Consider the following 19,855-nt stretch of genomic DNA (forward strand, 5'->3'; position numbering starts at 1 on the left):
GACGTGACTGCCGCTTGTAGCGTGGTCAGGCGGGTGTCCACGGAAGTCATAAAGTTCAGCATGCGGGTCTGAACTTCACGCTGGCGTTGGAGTTCCTCATGCAAGGCCGCTAGTGCTTCGGCGGGATCCATGGCCTGTTCTTACTGTTAGGGCCAGATGGACGGGTAGACCCTGGAGGTGGATCCAGTGGGCCGAACTCCCGGATGAGGGAAAGGAGTCCGGTAGCCGGAGCACTGTAGGTAGCAGGACAGTCCGTGCACTGGGAGAAAATGGAGAAGTCCCTGGGACCACGAGGTCACTGATGGTGGTCCGGGTGACGGAGCTCAGGTTCGGAAGCCGTGATGGTGTCAGGCGGGGTCCGGAACCGTTGGAGCGAGATGACGGGTCACCGCAGGGATCCGAGATGGTACGGACTGTCAGGATGGCAGATGGACAGCGTTCGGGGTTCGAGGTACCGCAGAACCGGATGGCGATGCAGGATCGGCTCTAGAAGATAGAGAGGTAAGTATCTCACAAAACACAAGGAGACCTGACTCCTAGCTTGGGAAAACACGAAGAACAGGCCCCGCTCCCTTGGACATTAACCCCCTATATACCCTGTACCTATGTGCATCATTTCCTGTAATTTGACACTGGCCCTTTAAGAAAGGGTCAGTGACCGCGCGCGCGCCCTAATGCGCATGCGCGCGGCGCGGGTGCCAGAAGCCAGGGAAGGAAGCTGAGAGGAGGACGCAGGGGAGCCGGCCAGGACCTGGGAAGCCGTCGGGCGCCGGGAGCGGAGACCAGGGGGCCTGGGAAGGACGGGCACCGGAGGTTGGAGAGCGGGGAGCATGGCAGGTGAGCCGGGGAGCGGAGCTGAGGACCCGGGGAGCAGAGCAGAGGACCCGGGGAGGGGAGCCGAGGACCCGGGGAGCGTGACACATAATAGGTTAAAAATATTTTTTGCAACGGAGTTTCATTCAAAATGTATTTAGCATTTTGGCAAAATTAGTAAATTGGGAATTTGTTAGACTAAAATCTCTTCAGCATTAATTCACTGTCATTTTAAGAGCTTCTCTCTGACTTATGACATCATCAAAGTTCAAGTCAACTTTGATGTGGTCTGTGGTCAAAAATCGGCACAGATGAACCTTTGGAGATTTAATATGTTTTCCAGCAGAAATCATTCATTTTGTGGGACACCGTAATGTAGTCACAACACTATTGTGTCTATCAAAAAAGATGATGGACATAAAAGGATTGAGGAAACTAGATATTCAAGATGGAAATATAGGATTTGAAGGGTGTAATTGGAAAAAAAAAGTAGAAAGTGGGCTCATGTGGATGTAAAGGCAGGAGGACAAGGGAGAAAATAAAAAGAAAAAAGACAAATGTGTCACACTGTACTAAGAGAGACACTGAAGCTACCAGCAGTGTAACTTCAGAGTGTAGTTAGCAGGTAAATCACCAGAGGGCAGTAGAGTAGTCAGTAAACCAGGTCAGCAGCAAGAGGTCTCAACAATAGTATAGGGATAGTCAAATCGTGGTCAGGTGATAGCCGAGGGTCAGAAGCCAAGAAGTCACGGATATAGCAGAAAGGAGAGACGGAGGCTGGAGTCAGGAATGTGGATATAGGTCAGATGCCGGGAAGTCCAAGTACAAGCAAGAGAAGAGGACAAACAGGTCAGGACTGAAATAAGACAGACCGGGAAGGGTACACAGCAGACAGGAGCGGGTAGTCAGGTACCGAGACAGACAGACGAACGTAGGAGGGTACGGGTCAGAACAAGGTAGCTGGGAGGCAGGACAGATCAGGTCACTCACCAGAGCCAGTAATACACGCTGCAGAGCATAAACTATCACTGGCACTGAACCGAAGGTGTAGCACCAGTATATAGTGTCCCGGAAACCAGAGTGAGGCAAGGAGGAGTTAACCCCTGACATGACCAGACCAGAGCTGGATGAAATAATCAAACCATAGCAGCGATACAGGTCTGGATCATGACAAAATGGATGAAATGGGTTGGGGTTCTATGTATATCTCTGGTGTTTTAAATTTGGATCTAATGAGAATCTGTCTAAAATATTTGGTAAAAATCCCTGAGTGTCCCTGATTCTCAAATGCTTTTTTTCTGTTCTGCATCACTTAATGACAGATATATAGAAAACATATGCAAAACATTAACATCTGAATGAGCCCTTAGGTAGAGATTTTTGATCTTGGGCTTCACCATGAGTAGGTGTCTGATCAGGGGCATATATAGAAATAATACCGCCCCAGAGCAAAAGTTCTAATTGGGCCCAACCCAGACAAAAAATAAAATAAGATAAATAAAGGAATATCGTCTACGTAACATATCGCACAACTTTGCAGCTCTTACAAAGTAATTTTCCTCCTATTGAAGCCCCTAGATTCCCCTGTCATTCCACCCATAAACTATGATGCAAAAAAAGTGCTCCACAACCACTGTATCATATGCTAACAGTGAATTTCTCCACATTAATCTCCATACACAGTATGATGACCATACTATACCCCCCTCATCTTACTCGGCAAAGTATGGTCACCACAACACAGTATGATCCCCAACTGTGACCCCCCCACACAGTCCTCCATACAGTATAATGTCCCCCACACCTCCTCACACTGTATAATAGCCCCAGTTGACCTCCAAACACTATAATGACCCCCACACAGCCTTTACATTGTACAATTGCTTGCATACAGTATAATAACCCTCAAACAGACCTCCATAAAGTATAAAGGCTTCCTCATAGCCCTCCAAATACTATAATGACCTAGTCTTCTATATAGTATAATTGGCCCAACATAATCCTCCATATAGTATTATTCACCCCCCAATAGTCCTTCATATATTATAATGCACTCCCATAGTACTTCATATAATACAATACATCCCATAGTCCTTCATATACTATAATGCACCCCATAGTCCACCATATAGTATAATGCACAGCCCATAGTTCTCCATATATTATAATGTACCCTATAGTCCTCCATATGGTATTATGCACACCCCATAGTCCTCCAAAGTTCTCCATATAGTATAATGCACAGCCCATAGTCCTCCATTTATTATAATGCACTCCACATAGTCCTCCATATATTATAATGCACTCCACATGTGTCGCCCGGGGACCAGGGGTACTCAGATCCGGGCCACAGAGTCACTTCTGCGGGTATCACGGTGGCGTGACCCGGTCTGTGATCCCAGGCTCCACAGTAAAAGGGGGTATTTGGGTGTTGGGATATTGTCCGTGACGCCACCCACGGTTGTGGTGATGAGTAGCACCACCGCTGCTCGGTGTGGGGATCCCGGGGATGGTGAAGCGGAGCAGCTAGGTGTTGTGTTGCCCCTCCGTGGGTAGGGGTTGGTGATCCCGGGGCCCGGTGATGGGGTAAGCAGGGAGCAGGGCGCAGTGCTGCAGTGCGGTGCCCGAGGGCACGGGTGTACTCACAAGAAAGTCACACGGAGTCACTGGTAAACTAGGAATTGCCGGTGTCCGCAGCCTTCGGTACGGGGGTGTTAGTGTCCCACACGCGGTGCAGCAGCCCTTGTTGTTCCTTCCCTGCAGCCAAGTGCCTTTCTCTCCTCTCTCTCTTCCTCTTTCTCCTCAGCCGGGAACGGGGAATCACTCCCCTGTAGTGATCCGGGTACCCAGGTACCGAGGGGCCACCGCCCTGCTCCGGCTACCTGTTCCGGCCCCTTCCTCACTACGGCCTGTCCCGGCCCTTTCAGAGACGCCTCGCTCCCCACCTGGGAGCTACAACTTCAGACCTCTGTCCTGTCTACTCTCCACACACTGTCTCCCCCAGCCCCTCCCCTCTCCTCTGCTTTTCTCTTACCCTGGGGGCTGTGCTTTGTCTGGCTGCACCGGTGTGAGATCAGATTACCAAGGAGGATTAACTCTTTCTGTGACAACCTGGCTGTGCCAGGGCGTCACACACATAGTCCTCCATATATTATAATGCACCCCATAATCCTCCATATATTATAATGTACCCCATAGTCCTCCATATATTATTATGCACACCCCATAGTCTTCCATATTGTATAATGCACCCCAAAGTTCTCCGTATAGTATAATGCACAACCCATAGTCCTCCATATAGTATAATGCACCATGCATAGTCCTCCATATATTATAATTCTAGGTTTAAAGTTTTTTTGTCCTGATACTAAAATTATTACCATTTACAGTTAGACTCCTATTAGACTGCTCATATTAATATGTGGATTATAGAGTTGGTCTTGGATTATCATGGTAAATACACCAGGCTCACCAAGTCAATGAGGTGTATTTAATATGGAATGCAATTTACATTGTGATATCTGGTGACTGATCTGCTCTTAATGACAAATCCTGTGCTATAATTTGGGTTTTATGTTTTCCTTCCACAGGTTAGTGCCACATGAGGACTTCACTGTGGATTCCAATCATGGAGTGCTGGGTCTCTCAATTTTTGGCATGGGATGCATAAATACTGAAAATACTGCTACATTAACATTACAAACCTGAACGTCTAGAGCTGTAAATTTCTGTTCCTGTATTAGTAAATGGACTGGTAGAACAATAGACATCAACTCGAAAGTGGGTAACCGGAATGGTGACATTTTTGGGATAAACAAACTAATGTAAAGTCTCTTCTATACAATGAGTTATAAATATGGATATAGATAAAAATAAATGTATAGCTTATTACAGCCTTCTGTCTAAAAGTGACTGCAATGTACAGAATCTCACATGTCACGTGCCATTGTAATGCTGGGATCCAAGGGGTAAGGTTTCTCCTGGTGAGCAGTGACAAGTCTAGCATGCCTAGGTGAGGAGGCTTATAAGCCATGCAGTGCTCCTCTGGGAAATTAAATATGGAAATTGCCTCTTCGAAAGAAATAGGACTTGAACTCTAGCACCACCTATTTTAAGTAGCAATCCAAAAAGTCAATATCGACCCTTCAAATGCCCCTTGCCATATGAATTAGGATAATCACCAACAATCATTTGCATCTTATTTTTTTCTTATTTGTATTTGTTAAGCCTTTAACTCCAGTCCTAAGCCTGTTTTTATCCCTCCTGACCAGGCCAAATTTTACAATTCTGACCAGATTCACGTTAAAAGGTAATAACTCTGGAACGCTTCAACATTTCCCAGTGATTCTGAGGTTGCTTTTTTTTATTTGCGTTTATTTCTGAAAATATCAAAAATTTGGCAATTTTCAAACTGAATTTTTATGCCTTTAAACCAGAATAAACCAGTTATGTCACACAAAATCATTAATAAATAACATTTACCACATGTCTGCTTTACATAAGAAGGAAAAGGAAAGAACCAGCTCAGCAATATCAGGTATTCGGAGGAACCACTGTGATAAATCCAAACACTCTGGTTGCCAGATGACTGAAATGACAATTTGAAAATGCTTCTACTGGATAGGAATGCACCAAGACATTGAGAGAGGATGCAGATAATGTCTCGTGTGCTCTAAGTAGCTGAGAAGGTATGGAACAAAGAGCTCTGCTGCATCCCATTCAAACTCACCTTCCTCTGAACCCAGCCGTACTGGATATCTCCATGCTCTGACGTAGATCGACCATTACACTAAATTTGTTATCGCCATGTCTATCTGAGATCAAACTGCTTGAACCACTGCCATGTTGTTTAGGAAACACGTTGTGAAGCCTTATGGATGTGTGCACTCTAAAGCCTGCTTTACACCTTACAATTAGGTGTGCGATTTCGTATGCGATGTGACACGCCCAGGTTGCATACGGGATCTTATGAGATCGCACGTAGGTCGTTCATTTGCTGTCACACGTGCGTTAGTAGTCTATGTTAAATTGATCAATTTTGTGTGCGATCCTTTAGATCATGTGTTCTGTGACGTATGCATTGGGCACCCTTTTTTTTTTTTTTTTTATTTATTGACTTGCCAAGCGTGTTTAATGTGTAGGGATGCGTTTTTACTATGTCATCTGCCATTCAGCTCTGCTACATGGCCGCTAACAGCAGACACAGACAGCCATGTAGCAGAGCTGAATGGCAGATGACAGCAGACGCAGACAGAGCCGCACTGTCAGAATGAACTCGGGTTAACTTCACCTGACTTCATTGTCATGCTGCGGCTGTCTGTGTCGCGTCCTGATTAGCGGTCACCAGTGAAGGACTCACCGGTGACCGCTAATCCCCTGAGTAACTGAATTGAGCAGCCCTCTCTCATATACTCACCGTTCCCCGATCACCGGCGCGGCGCTGCACGGCTTTCTCACTGCTCCGGCGGCTTTTACTATTTTGAAAAAGCCGACCGCTCATTAAACAATCTCGTATTCCCTGCTTTCCCCGCCCACCGGCGCCTATGATTTGTTGCAGTGAGACACGCCCCCACACTGAGTGACAGGTGTCTCACTGCACCCAATCACAGCAGCCGGTGGGCGTATCTATACTGTGCAGTGAAATAAATAATTAAATAATTAAAAAAAACTGGCGTGCGGTCCCCCCCAATTTTAAAACCAGCCAGATAAAGCCATACGGCTGAAGGCTGGTATTCTCAGGATGGGGAGCTCCATGTTATGGGGAGCCCCCCAGCCTAACAATATCAGTCAGCAGCCGCCCAGAATTGCCGCATACATTATATGCGACACTTCTGGGACTGTACCCGGCTCTTCCCGATTTGCCCTGGTGCGTTGGCAAATCGGGGTAATAAGGAGTTATTGGCAGCCCATAGCTGCCAATAAGTCCTAGATTAATCATGTCAGGCGTCTCCCCGAGATGCCTTCCATGATTAATCTGTAAGTGACAGTAAATAAACACACACACATGAAAAAATCCTTTATTAGAAATAAAAAACACAAACATATACCCTGGTTCACCACTTTAATAAGCCCGAAAAAGCCCTCCATGTCCGGCATAATCCAAGATGCTCCAGCGTCGCTTCCACCGCTGGATCCAGTGACAGCGGGTAACCTCAGTGACAGCTCAGCTGATCGCGCGGCTGTCTTAATTTGCTGCGTGGAGCTGACAGGAGCGGCGGTGTGTGCTGCAGCTCCGGTCACCTCCATGCAGCAGAGCTGGAAGCGACGCTGGAGCATCCTGGATTACGCCGGACATGGAGGGCTTTTTCGGGCTTATTAAAGTGGTGAACCAGGGTATATGTTTGTGTTTTTTATTTCTAATAAAGGATTTTTTCGGGTGTGTGTGTTTATGTACTGTCACTTACAGATTAATCATGGAAGGCATCTCGGGGAGACGCCTGACATGATTAATCTAGGACTTATTGGCAGCTATGGGCTGCCAATAACTCCTTATTACCCCGATTTGCCAATGCACCAGGGCAAATCGGGAAGAGCCGGGTACAGTCCCAGAACTGTCGCATATAATGTATGCGGCAATTCTGGGCGGCTGCTGACTGATATTGTTAGGCTGGGGGGCTCCCCATAACGTGGAGCTCCCCATCCTGAGAATACCAACCTTCAGCCGTATGGCTTTATCTGGCTGGTTTTAAAATTGGGGGGGACCGCACGCCAGTTTTTTTTAATTATTTAATTATTTATTTCACTGCACAGTATAGACACGCCCACCGGCTGCTGTGATTGGGTGCAGTGAGACACCTGTCACTCAGCGTGGGGGCGTGTCTCACTTCAACCAATCATAGGCGCTGGTGGGCGGGGAAAGCAGGGAATACAAGATTGTTTAATGAGCGGCCGGCTTTTTCAAAATAGTAAAAGCCGCCGGAGCAGTGAGAAAGCCGTGCAGCGCCGTGACGGTGATCGGGGATCGGTGAGTATGAGAGAGGGGGTAAGAGGGATAGCCTGACATGGACAGAGAGAGAGGGACAGAGATAGTGATGGACTGACAGAGAATAGTGAATGACAGACATTGTGAGGCGCTTCAGAACGCAGCTTTTCAGCTGCGCTCTGAAGCGGACCTTTTTTAAGCTGCGGTGCAGAGCGCACACCTGCGCAAATAGCCTCAGACATCACAATCGTATGAGGGATTTCACACGTTTCAATTGACTAGGTTCATACAACAAAACGTCCAATGTATGAGGAATAAACGACGTGTATGCGATCACCGTATTTTCGTTCAATCTTGATCGCACGTAGGTGTCACACGCAAATACGTCACGAACGATGCAGGATGTGCGTCACTTACAACTTGACCCCGACGGATTGAAAGATTTATTGAAGCGTGTAAAGCAGGCATTAGAGTGCAAGAAACTTTGCATTACCTCTTACCATCCAAAATGCAATGGCCTGTAAGAAAGGATGGACAAAACTTTGACATATTAAAGAATGTTCCATCCCAAGTAAGGAACAAATGGCTAGAGTAAAGCAGGCTTTACATGCTGCGATCTCGCTAGCATGCAAGCGATCGTACCCGCCCCCATCAGTTGTGCGACACGGGCAAATCGCTGCCTGTGCCACACAGCCTCACTTAACCCCATCACATGCACTTACCTGCCCTGCGACGTCGCTCTGGCCGGCAATCTGCCTCCTTTCTAAGAGGGCGGTTCGTTCGGCGTCACAGCGATGTCACACAGCAGGCGTCCAATAGATACGGAGGGGCGGAGATGAGCGGGACGTAACATCCTGCTCACCTCCTTCCTTCCGCATTGCCGCTGGAGGCAGGTAAGGAGATGTTCGTCGCTCCTGCGGTGTCACACACAGTGATGTGTGCTGTCGCAGGAACGATGAACAACATCGCTAATAAGCAGAGAATGATTTTTTGTTTCAGGATGACCGCTTTTGCGATCGTTTTAGGTCGCTCAGAGGTATTACATGCTGCGATATCGTTAATGACGCTGGATGTGCGGCACAAACACCGTGACCCCGACGATAATTCATTAATGATATCGTAGCATGTAAAACCCGCTTTACTCCAAGAGTTAACTTGTACAATAATATCACCCCCTGCTCCACCAGTTACACTCCATATTATTTGATGTTTGGTCATCAGGGTAAACTGCCTTCAGACCTCCAACTAAATATTCAAGTAGAAGATTGCCATAATACCCTCCCACAGACAGATTGGGTTACATACAACCAAAGGCATCTTCAAGAAGGCAAGAAGCTAACAAAATTGTGGAAGACCGAATGAAAGTTGTCTGCCAAAGGCAGGAGGACAATTTCAGTGCTACGGCCAGAGCCAAACCCTTACAAGTTGGAGACAGAGTTTGAGCTACAAAGAACCGCTGCTCCCTCAAGTTGAACGACCAATGGGAATCCTGCCCTTATCTCATCCCCAGTATCACCTTCCCAGGGTTGGAAGCATACAGAGAGGACACTCAGCAAGAAAAGGTGGTCCACCATAGCCAGATCAAGGCTTGCATTCCCCAGGAAGTTCCCGTCCTTTCAGTTTCTACCCCTGTTGCACTAGAAGAGGTTTCCTGCGTCTCCCTGCATTCCGCTTGTTTCGCTTCATGTGCCCTGTCTTCAGTTTATTATGCCAGCTCTGTCTTCTCCACTAGAGGAGGCTCCTTCAGTAGGTTCTCAGGGGATGCCCTCTACAGTCGAGGAGCCTGGAGTGTCATCCGCCAATGAAGAAGAGGCAGTACTTGCTCTATAGAGAGTCAAACGAGCAATCAAGGGACAGTTACCTACTTGTTACCAGGAATAATTGGTTGCTGCCTATCTAAACAGAAGATACTTGTCAGAGTTCCGGGATTTCCAGGTTTCTTTTGAAAGAGCTTGCCCTTGGTTAACATGGAGTTTTGCTGTTCTGTTGCCCTACTTCCTGTCCCTCTGTTTAAAAGGCCGCCCCTAAGCTTAGTCCAGTGCCTGAGTATACTGCTTGCTGTGTGCTCCTGCCCTGCTGCTTTTGGTTCCTGATTGTGATTTGAATCCTCTGGAAACAACCGAATCTGACTCTGGACTTTACCTGGTCTCATCTAGCTGTGCCCGGACTCCGTCTGCCGTCCTTGGTCAGTACTTCTGCCCGGTTTCTTCCGTTCCATAAACCACTCTGGACTCATACCGTACGGACATTTTTTGGACTATACCTATTGCCCTTTTGTGTCCCGGCTGCTGCGCATTTAGGCCTTCTGGGGTGATTGCCAGACAGTCCCTGTATAGGGGTTCGCTCTTGGTGGTCTCCCTGGGGGAGTCCGGTGCGTGGTCCCGGGAATTCCCCTTTGCTCCGATCCTGGAAGGTATTTCCTGTGTTTTATGTTCTGCTGTGTTTTTGTTCCGTTTATGTACATACCGTGGTTGCATATTATAAACGTCTTTGCACCAAGAACTCGTCTCTGGTTGTCATTGCCCTAACGCAATCGAAATCCTCAATACATACAATAGTATTACAATACTTTGCATCTGTGGGTCTGATAGAGATGTATTTTTACTGTGTATTAACAGAGACTCCATGCCTTACAACAGCGATATTACTGCCACACTGTGTCTTAGCCCTCCTAAAAACAACTTGGTGCAGAAAGTTTCTTTATGGTCTGTGTGCGCCGACTGCACCCAGGGACCATGCAAAGAGGTTATAGCGGCTAACTGTTATCCAATTCCCCACCTAGTGGGGGTTGCTTCTACCAGAACCTTCCACGAGACAAAAGGATTCCCTGTATTACGGTTACATGCTGTTTTACCTTTGCATCCAGATGTTGCATATTTTCATGTTTCTCCAAATTGTAAGCAACAGTATGCATTGAATGAATGTATAGGTACGTGCATGTTGTTCCCTTCTGTTTTTCAGATACAGCTGTGTCGGGGACGACACGCTTCAAAAGGGGAGACGTGGTATCCCACTAAGTGGCCATCTACGTGGGATACCAGAAGTATAGTGTGTTCCATACAAATACTTTGATTTCTATGTACAGTATACTGTATGCTGTAACATATTGTGAGACTTGCTGAGAAGCAGCACTCAGAGCTAAGCTTCCCCTGTGCAGTCAGCCGATGTCTGCAGCTGAGTCACACACATGCAAGTGGGATGTACTAACTACGGCTATGCAGTGGAAAATTAAGTCGAATTAAGCTGTTGTGAGAGGAAGGGGAGCTGACAGCCTCCATGCTGTGAGGATTTCTAATGCATCTCTATAAGGATAAGTTGCCTCTGAGGAGAAGCACAGCTCAGCCATAAGGAAGGAGTACTGAGTAAGGATTACCAGAAGGCCAGCCTGAGAACCAGTGAACTGACCTGATAAGAAAAGCATCTCACAGAGGTCTGCCTGTCCGCATGTGTGGGTCAACCCTAAAAGGGAAGTTGTCAGCAGGTTATGTAATCTGAAGACAGCAAGCTTTAAAGGTTAACATTAGAGATGAGCAAACCTGAAAAACTTAAGTTTAGTGTTTGTAATGAACACGGACTTTACTTAAAAATCAGTGTTCGAATTCGCAGTCAAACGAGCATTGGGTTCGCTCGAGTACTCAGGCCAGTGCGAGCCACTTGCAGTCAGCAGATTCTATTACAAGGACCAGATATGGTGCAAAACACTACATTCCACTGTTATATACCCTTTTATTGGAGGATTTTGTGTGTATGTGCAACTTGGAGGGGACTCATTGTGACAATAAGCTGGCCACTGTGAGTCGGGAGCACAACCCCTGCCGGTCACCACAGTAGACCTTTCTATTCAAACTTATTCTTATGCATTACTACTCAGAATGTTGGCATTTTGCTCTTTAAATGTGACCTGTCTTTGGGCTATCTTATCCACACAACTACTCATCAACGTCTTACATAGTGTTATAAATGTGTGCCTCAGGGTGTATTCCATTTAGGCTAGGCTTCTCTTCACCCCCAAATTTTTTTACTGCACTAATTAATTCTGTGACCTAAGGATTTTATTGGGGTGCCCTTCCCTGGCATCCAGCTGCTGGGACACATATTGGCCCTTTACTATGAGCAGCCAGGGTTCATACTGTTGCACAGCACAGCTTCTAGCTTCCCAGTTGCAGAAGAAAGTTCACAGAGCAGATTACATGGGATAACAAACTCTTTACTTGTTAGGCTACTTTCACACTTGCGTTGGACGGCTTCTGTAGCATTGCGTTGTGTGACAGATGCAACGGATGCGTTGCATATAGTGGCACAACGGATGCTACGGATCGTAAAAAACAACGGAAAGCTTTTTTTTTTTAATTTATTTATTTTTTTTCTTCTTTACAGTTTTACCGGCAGCAGACTATTGTGAACGATCAGCTGATCGTTCTCAATAGCCAGCTGCCAGGCGCTCAGCTGATCGTTCGGCCGCCGAGAATGTGTGCGGGGGGCGGAATGAGGAGTGGTTGGAGCCAAGGGGGCCATGGAGCTAAGGACAGGTGAGTGTGCGTGTGTGTGTGTGTATGTATGTATGTGTGTGTGTATGTACATACATGCGGAGTGGAGTGCGGGAGGGGGCGGAGCCAAGTGGGGAAGTGTCGGGCTCCCTGCACACGTAGCGAGGGTAAATATCGGCAAAGCACTTTGCTTGGTTACCCGATAATTACCTTGGTTACGGGTGCAGGGAGCCAGAGAGAGCATGCGCAGTGAAATCCTACGGATTGCGCTGCTCAAAAAACGTTACATGCTGCGTTCCTCCCACCCGGCGCAGCGTCAAAATAACGACGCTGCGTCGTCCAGCGGATGCAACGCTAACACTTGCGTTACAGTGCGTCGTTCATACAAGTCTGTGTAGAATAGCGCAGTACGTTAACGGACTGTGCTATTCTCCATAGTGACGGACTCTGCTGAACGCAAGTGTGAAAGTACCCTAAGATATATGAGATACAAATATGCACAGTCATTCAGCATTGCATCAGGAAGAGAAAGTGAAACTAGAAAGAAGAAACAAAAGACTTTTTACAACAATGAGTAAGGAAACTTTACACAACACCGCCATCTACTGTTAGATCAGCATAAAGTCCTCCTTCACACATACAAAGAAATCATTCAACTGTTGTATATACCAACACATACCAGGCCCACTTTCCCTGTGATGACTCTAAAACTTATTGCCCTAACATTTGAAACTTGCTTTAGGTGCAGAATAATCACAAGAAAAAGACTTATCTTAAGACAGATTGTAAAGTTTATTAACATCAATATATCAATTCATAGACAACCAAATATTTCTAGGTGGAATATGTCTTCTGTTTCTTCTTTATATATTCAGCCGATATCCGGTAGAATCTGGGGTCAGGAGTTAATGGATTTTGGTTTATCTTTTCTTTCAGATCCTAAAGAAGATGAAATAAGATGAAGAAATGCTCCAGACAAAAATCTTATCCCCCTAAACCTTTACTATGTATTTATGTAATGTAGTTTAGTTGTATTTAAATATTTGCCAATCACCGTCTTCTCAGGCTTGCAGCACCGCCCCATGACTTCAGCTTAGAATTACCATTTGTACAAAACGAGGCCTTATAGACTTTTATTATAAAAGTGACTTCTGATCTGAACATAGGGACCAATTAATTGAAGTTTTTACTCCAGAAAAAAAAGTTGCAAAATTTTTGGCAGACCGTAAGGCTGTGCTAAAATTTTGCAACTTTGGGCAGTCTCACACTCAAAAAGTATGCAGAGCTGGGGAGAGACAGGGTATTTCGACCTTGTCAAATTCATGATGAGCGGCGGAATTGTTTATGCCGTGAACCAAACTCCAGTCATCGACTGATGTAAGATTTGTGGTGAGGTCGAAGTTGAGATGAGCAGACCTGTGGATGTTCGAGATCACCAAGTTTGGCTGGACTTTTGTTAAAAGTTGGCTTCGGGACCCACACTAGACATGAACTGGTTTCCGGACCCTGAACCCCATGTAAGTTAATGGGGACCCAAACTAACGGGTTCGATTCCAGTAACGAGTATAATGGAAGTCAATGATTGGGCAGTTCGGCTCTCAGCCCACATGCAGTCAGCCATATACAGAGCATTTCCAGGGGAGGGAGTTTTTTTTTGTGTGGACATACTACATTTGAAAATGTTGCTTTAATTCCTAGTTAGAGCCAATCAAAGAATGCAAGCAGTTCGCACAGACTTTTTAGTTCACTTTTTCACTTTTAAGGCGTTTATTTATCAGTTTTTGCTGCGGGCCTGGGAATGGGATTTCTAGAAATATTGTCCATTGTGCTTGTACTGTGCAACGCAACATTTTGGATGCAGCGAAAACACACTACATCCAAAACACTGCAAACACTGCAGCCTAATAAGAGTTTGAGCCGAGTGTCATTTACGGTGTTCTGATTTTCTTGCATGTGAAAATCGGAGCACAGGTGAGGAGAAGATGGAGAACTTAATTTCTCCATCTTCTCCATTGTCTAGGTCAGTGTAAATCGGACACATGTATTGCCCACACCCATAGACTTAAATGCTGAAATTTTTTTTTCTCATGTTGAGACTGCACAAAATCATTGATGAGCACTGAAATATTAGATAGCACTCGTCTGATGTATACACCAGTGTGAGTGAGCCCCAAAGATTAGTCATCGATATCATAATCCTGAATAGCCCCTTTAGTTAATTAACCCTAGAACGCGCAAGCATAACAATCTACCATAGAAAACAAATGACCTAGCAGGCCTGCGAGGCCCCAGGCATGCGTTCTAGGGTTAAAACTGTAATAACATCTAACTCTGTTTATATAATGAGAATATTTTATGATTTTTTTTTTAATCATTTTTTCTACCCCTATTGCAAGCACATTTTTTTAAACTCGAATGAACGCAATTAGTATTTGTAATAATTTTTTTTCATAGTAATTAAAGAGTTGTAGTCTCATGGAACAGATCACTCACCAAGTGCAGGGAGAGTTGTATTCTGTAACAGCTTGTTCATCTGAAAAATAAATATATGATAGATTATTTGTTCTGGTTGGAAACAATCATCTCATTTACTACAGTCATGGCCAAAAGTTTTGAGAATGCTCCAAATATTAATTTTTACAAAGTCTACTTCTTAAGTTTTTCTAATGGCAATTTGCATATACTCCAGAATGTCATAAAGAGTGATCAGCTTAACAGCAATTACTTACAAAGTCAATATTGGCTAAGAAAATGAACTTTAACCCCCAAAACACATTTCAACATCATTGCATTCCTGCCTTAAAAGGAGCAGCTAACATTGTTTTAGTGATTGTTCCATTAACACAGGTGTGGGTGTTGATGAGGACAGGGCTGGCGATCAATCAGTCATGATTAAGTAAGAATGACACCACTGGACACTTTAAAAGGAGGCTGGTGCTTGGTATCAATGTTTCTCTTCAGTTAACCATGGTTATCTCTAAAGAAACACGTGCAGCCATCATTGCTCTGCACAAAAATGGCCTAACAGGGAAGAGTATCGCAGTTACAAAGATTGCACCTCAGTCAACAATCTATCTCATCATCAAGAACTTCAAGGAGAGAGCTTCAATTGTTGTCAAAAAGGCTCCAGGGCGCCCAAGAAGGACTAGCAAACGCCAGGACCGTATCTTAAAACTGTTTCAGCTGCGGGATCGGACTACCAGCAGTGCCGAGCTAGCTCAGCAATGGCAGCAGGCTGGTGCGAGTGCTTCTTCACACACTGTGAGGCGGAGACTCTTTGAGCAAGGCCTGGTTTCAAGGAGGGCAGCAAAGAAGCCACTTCTCTCCAGAAAAAACATCAGGGACCGACTGATATTCTGAAAAAGGTACAGGGAGTGGACTGCTGAGGACTGGGGTAAAGTCATTTTCTCAGATGAATCCCCTTTTCAATTGTTTGGGACATCTGGAAAACAGCTTATTAGGAGAAGAAGAGGTGCGCGCTACCACCAGTATTGTCTCATGCCAACTGTTAAGCATCCTGAAACGATTCATATGTGGGGTTGCTTCTCAGCCAAGGGAATCACACCACTCACAGTCTTGCCTAAAAACACAGCCATGAATAAAGAATGGTACCAGAATGTCCTCCAAGAGCAACTTCTCCCAACTGTCCAAGAGCAGTTTGGCGCCCAACAATTCCTTTTCCAGCATGATGGAGCACCTTGCCATAAAGCAAAGGTGATCACTAAATGGCTCATGGAACAAAACATAGAGATTTTGGGTCCATGGCTGGAAACTCCCCAGATCTTAATCCCATTGAGAACTTGTAGGCAATCATCAAGAGACGGGTGGACAAACAAAAACCAACAAATTCTGGCAAAATGCAAGCATTGCTTATGCAAGAATGGACAGCTATCAGTCAGGATTTGGTCCAGAGGTTGATTGAGAGCATGCCAGGGAGAATTGCAGAGGTCCTGAAGAAGAAGGGTCAACACTGCAAATATTGACTTGCTGCATTAACTCATTCTAACTGTCAATATAACCTTTTGGTACTCATAATATGATTGCAATTATATTTCTGTATGTGATGTAAACATCAGACAAACACAATTAAAAACCAGAGGGCAACAGATCATGTGAAAATATAATTTTGGTGTCATTCTCAAAACTTTTGGCCATGACTGTATATTTACTTTCACTTATAGATTAGTAATGGGAGGATGTCATAGAACCTCCCCATTACTAATCTAGGGCTTAGTGGTAGCTGTGGACTGTTATAAACCCCTTAAAGCCCGCACCAGGGCAATCGGGAAGAGCTGGGTAACATTTCGGGACTGTCGCATCTAATGCATGCAACAAATCCGGGCAGCTGCAGGCTGATATTTTTCGGCTGGGGGGCGGCCCAACAAGCATGGTTCTCCTCAGCCTGAGAATACCAGCCCCCAGCTGTTGGACTTTACCATGGCTGGGTATCAAAATTGGGGGGACTGCAAGCTGGTATTTTTTTTAATTATTTATTTAAATAATTTTAAAAAAAGTCACATGCGCTTCCCCTTATTTTGATACACAGTCAAGATAAGCATATGGCTGGGGGCTGCAGCCTGTAGCTATATGCTTTATCTGTGCTGGGTTTCATAATATGAGGGGACTCTACTTCAAATATTTTATTCATTTTTACTGTACGATATAGACCCACAGACAGCGCCTGTGATTGGTTGCAGGTAGATGCTGTCATACAGGCTGGGTGCGTGTCTGACTGCAACCAATCACAGACTCCTGTGCGGAAGTATATGGGCAGCCGCCAAAGCAGTTACAGCTGTGCTGGAGCCTTGGTAAGTATGAAGTGCTTGCTTCATTCTTATTTTCTTTATTTTTCCTTTATTTTTTTTTTATTTGCCAAGTTGCCAGATCCAGATCAACACCCGGAATCCCGGGCTCAGGAATCAAGTAAGTTTGAAACCGTGCAAATCTGGACTTTCACAAAGTTTTACAAAGTTTCTTTTTTTGATGTGTACTATTAATTGAAGAATAAATTAAAATATAAAACTGCACTTACTCTTTAAATGTGCCTAAAATAGCAAAATATAGAACTTACTAACATACTTCAAATATTAAAGGTGCTCAAAACTAACGATATCAGCAAGATCCTGGGGCTTGTCAGCTCCATTTCTGGCTTGTGCACAACACATATCATCGGTACTGTGTATAAGCTTGTTTCAGATGCTAAGCTGTCTGTGCAGCCAGCCCCCTCACATGACTATGCATCAGCTTTGGCAAAAAAGGGGGCTGGATTCCCAACCAGTACTAATAAGCTATGTTGGCTCAAGCAGGGCAATTCCTTATGAAGAAGGCACGTTTAGCCTTTGAAATGCCTCTGAACTCTTTTGGCCCCTACAGGCTTCTGTAGCCTGTTCTGAGCCAGTGACATCACGCGCTTTTTCTACGCATGCGGTTAGGTAACAATGGAAGCCACTGACTGTGGCTCATAGTTACCCGTGCTAACCCCTGCCACCTGCCACCTGATCTGCCTGCCATAGCTGTTACCAACACGGGGAGCATCCCCTGGATTCCATGCTGTCTGTCACCCACACCACTGACAACAGCCGGGAACCTAATCTGCGAGCACCTCCTGTATCACATGCAACTCCATTGCGGTTTGAATCCCTTCATAGCTCCAGGCCGACCCAACCAGCTTCAGCACGCTGCCACTGCAGTCCCTCTGTAGACCCAAGGCAGCCACTATCATCTTGGGTTTCACTGCATCTCCAGGGCAAGTACTAACTATTTATACACAGCTCAGTCTTTGACAGAAGAGCTTATCTCTAAGTATGTGGCCAATTAACCATGCCATGTCAGTTATAGTTCTTTAATTTTTTCGGAGTATCAAAATAGCTGTCTCCATTTCACACAGTGTAGGTTGTGAAGCGCAGCAGCGTGCTCTTTATTTCCAGTACTGATAAGTGTTTAAACAGGAAACACTGTCCTATGTCAAACACAGCAGCACCTAGGGCACAAGCAAGAGCTGATATGTTTGTCTCAACTTGATTGACTCAACCTTGCTGAAAAAGGTGATGTTGGGGGGGGGGGACCGGGAAATGTACAACCTGATGTCGCTTTGTCAAAACTGATGGTGCTTTGTACACCAGAAATTCTTCGCAGTTTTAGTCCGGAGAAACTACTGAGAGTCATAAAATGAAGACACCACACTCACCTTTCTCATAGTAATCATAGATCTTTACAGCGGCTGGTTTCAAGTTCATTACTGGATATTCCTGCTCAACTAATAATGAAAAGCTGGAGATGACATGTCCAATCTAAAGATTGTAGGAATAAAGAGAAGAGAACATTGGCTGAAATGACAACATAAACAGTAGGATAATAAATGACTAGATAATTCCTTGGTTATAACAGAGAATATGTAATATATGAGCTCAGATGTTGGAGCTGCCAGCAGAGGATCTTGATGAGTTGCCCAAGTGCATTCAGCATGGCAGAACCATTAATAAGCACACTAATAGCAGCCAAGGTAAGTGCAGAGATTCCTGCGTGTGGAGTTCGTACTCCATATTGAATAAATTGAGATTTTTTGGAAAATTTGTTTCTATGTTTGTCATCTTTTGTCGATATATCCTGTGATTTCCGTAACTCAAAGATATTTCCCTTTTGTTGTTGCAATTTCAATATTCAGGAGTGTGTATCATTAGTAGGACCCAAATGGAGCCTTGTGAACACAAGTTTCAGTGAAATCCAAATGGGTTTTGGTGGGATCTATTAAAACTAAGATTTTCATTGATGAAGACCAAAGAATATGTTAGAAATCTACTGTATATGTCGAGTATTAATTAAAAAATATCCATCTGATGAATGTGTGCAACTCACTTTAATTTATAAAGCTCTGATACAAATCAGTCTTAATACTAAGACACATATCACAAGGTTTTTTTCAGTGATGCAGCAGTATATCTGTACAAGTAGAAAGGCCAACGTTTCGGTCTAAAGGTCCATAAAGGGAAACAGAACGGTGCGTGCTGCTGTCAGATGCCATGGCATCACTTCAATAATTCTTGGGTGATATGCATTTGAGGGCCATGGTAATCTATTATAGGAGGTGGACTTGCCCCTGTACTGACTATGCTAAATATTCATTGTTTATACCAATTCTATTGTATATGTTAATATATAATGCTGCTAGCTAGGTGCAGGTTCCAGATGCAGTAGAGCAGGACTGTTGTCAACACGCGCCACCAAGTGATTGGGCTGGGATAGGATTAAGAGGGAAGTGACAGATGCGGGAAGGACAGTATAGAGGTCTTACTTCAATATAGAGTTTAAGTGAGAGAAGATGTAGTCTCAGTGCTAGGACCAGTCAGGGATCCCTGAGGTAATCTCAAGAGGTCCGGAGCCTACGGCTCACCCTGACGGGCTTAGAGAGTTATCTGGCTAGAGAGCCGTCGTGGCCCAGCAGCGGATGCAGGTGTAAAGAAGAGGGGGAAAGGACACACAGACACCAGAGCTTGAGGATGAGATCCAAGATAGTGGGGGACAGGTCAAGGAGCCTTACCCCACACTAAGCAAACAAAAAGGTAAAGAAGGCCATGTCTGATATACCGGTGTGAAGAATAAAAGTGAACGATTGTGGTTGGTCAAGTGAACTCTG

The 19,855-nt window shown here is 45.0% G+C and overlaps 2 protein-coding genes across 2 annotated transcripts in view; one reads left to right on the forward strand and one right to left on the reverse strand.

Annotated features, from left to right (window-relative positions):
- The window catches only part of LOC142312616 (scavenger receptor cysteine-rich domain-containing protein DMBT1), a 39,487-nt gene extending 34,861 nt beyond the window's left edge, over positions 1-4,626 (forward strand). Inside the window, exon 7 of the mRNA XM_075351610.1 lies at positions 4,404-4,626. Within this exon, the coding sequence (XP_075207725.1) occupies positions 4,404-4,408 (5 nt within the window). The 3' untranslated portion in view covers positions 4,409-4,626. The remainder of the gene's footprint in view (positions 1-4,403) is intronic.
- A 10,085-nt stretch (positions 4,627-14,711) lies between these two features.
- The window catches only part of LOC142312617 (alpha-2-macroglobulin-like protein 1), an 88,354-nt gene continuing 83,210 nt past the window's right edge, over positions 14,712-19,855 (reverse strand). The window contains exons 32-33 of the mRNA XM_075351611.1: positions 18,410-18,512; positions 14,712-14,755 (exon numbers count right to left, since the gene is read on the reverse strand). Of these exons, the coding sequence (XP_075207726.1) occupies positions 14,712-14,755; positions 18,410-18,512 (147 nt within the window). The remainder of the gene's footprint in view (positions 14,756-18,409; positions 18,513-19,855) is intronic.

This window comes from Anomaloglossus baeobatrachus, chromosome 5, assembly GCF_048569485.1.
Source record: "Anomaloglossus baeobatrachus isolate aAnoBae1 chromosome 5, aAnoBae1.hap1, whole genome shotgun sequence".
In the NCBI taxonomy this organism is placed as follows: domain Eukaryota; kingdom Metazoa; phylum Chordata; class Amphibia; order Anura; family Aromobatidae; genus Anomaloglossus; species Anomaloglossus baeobatrachus.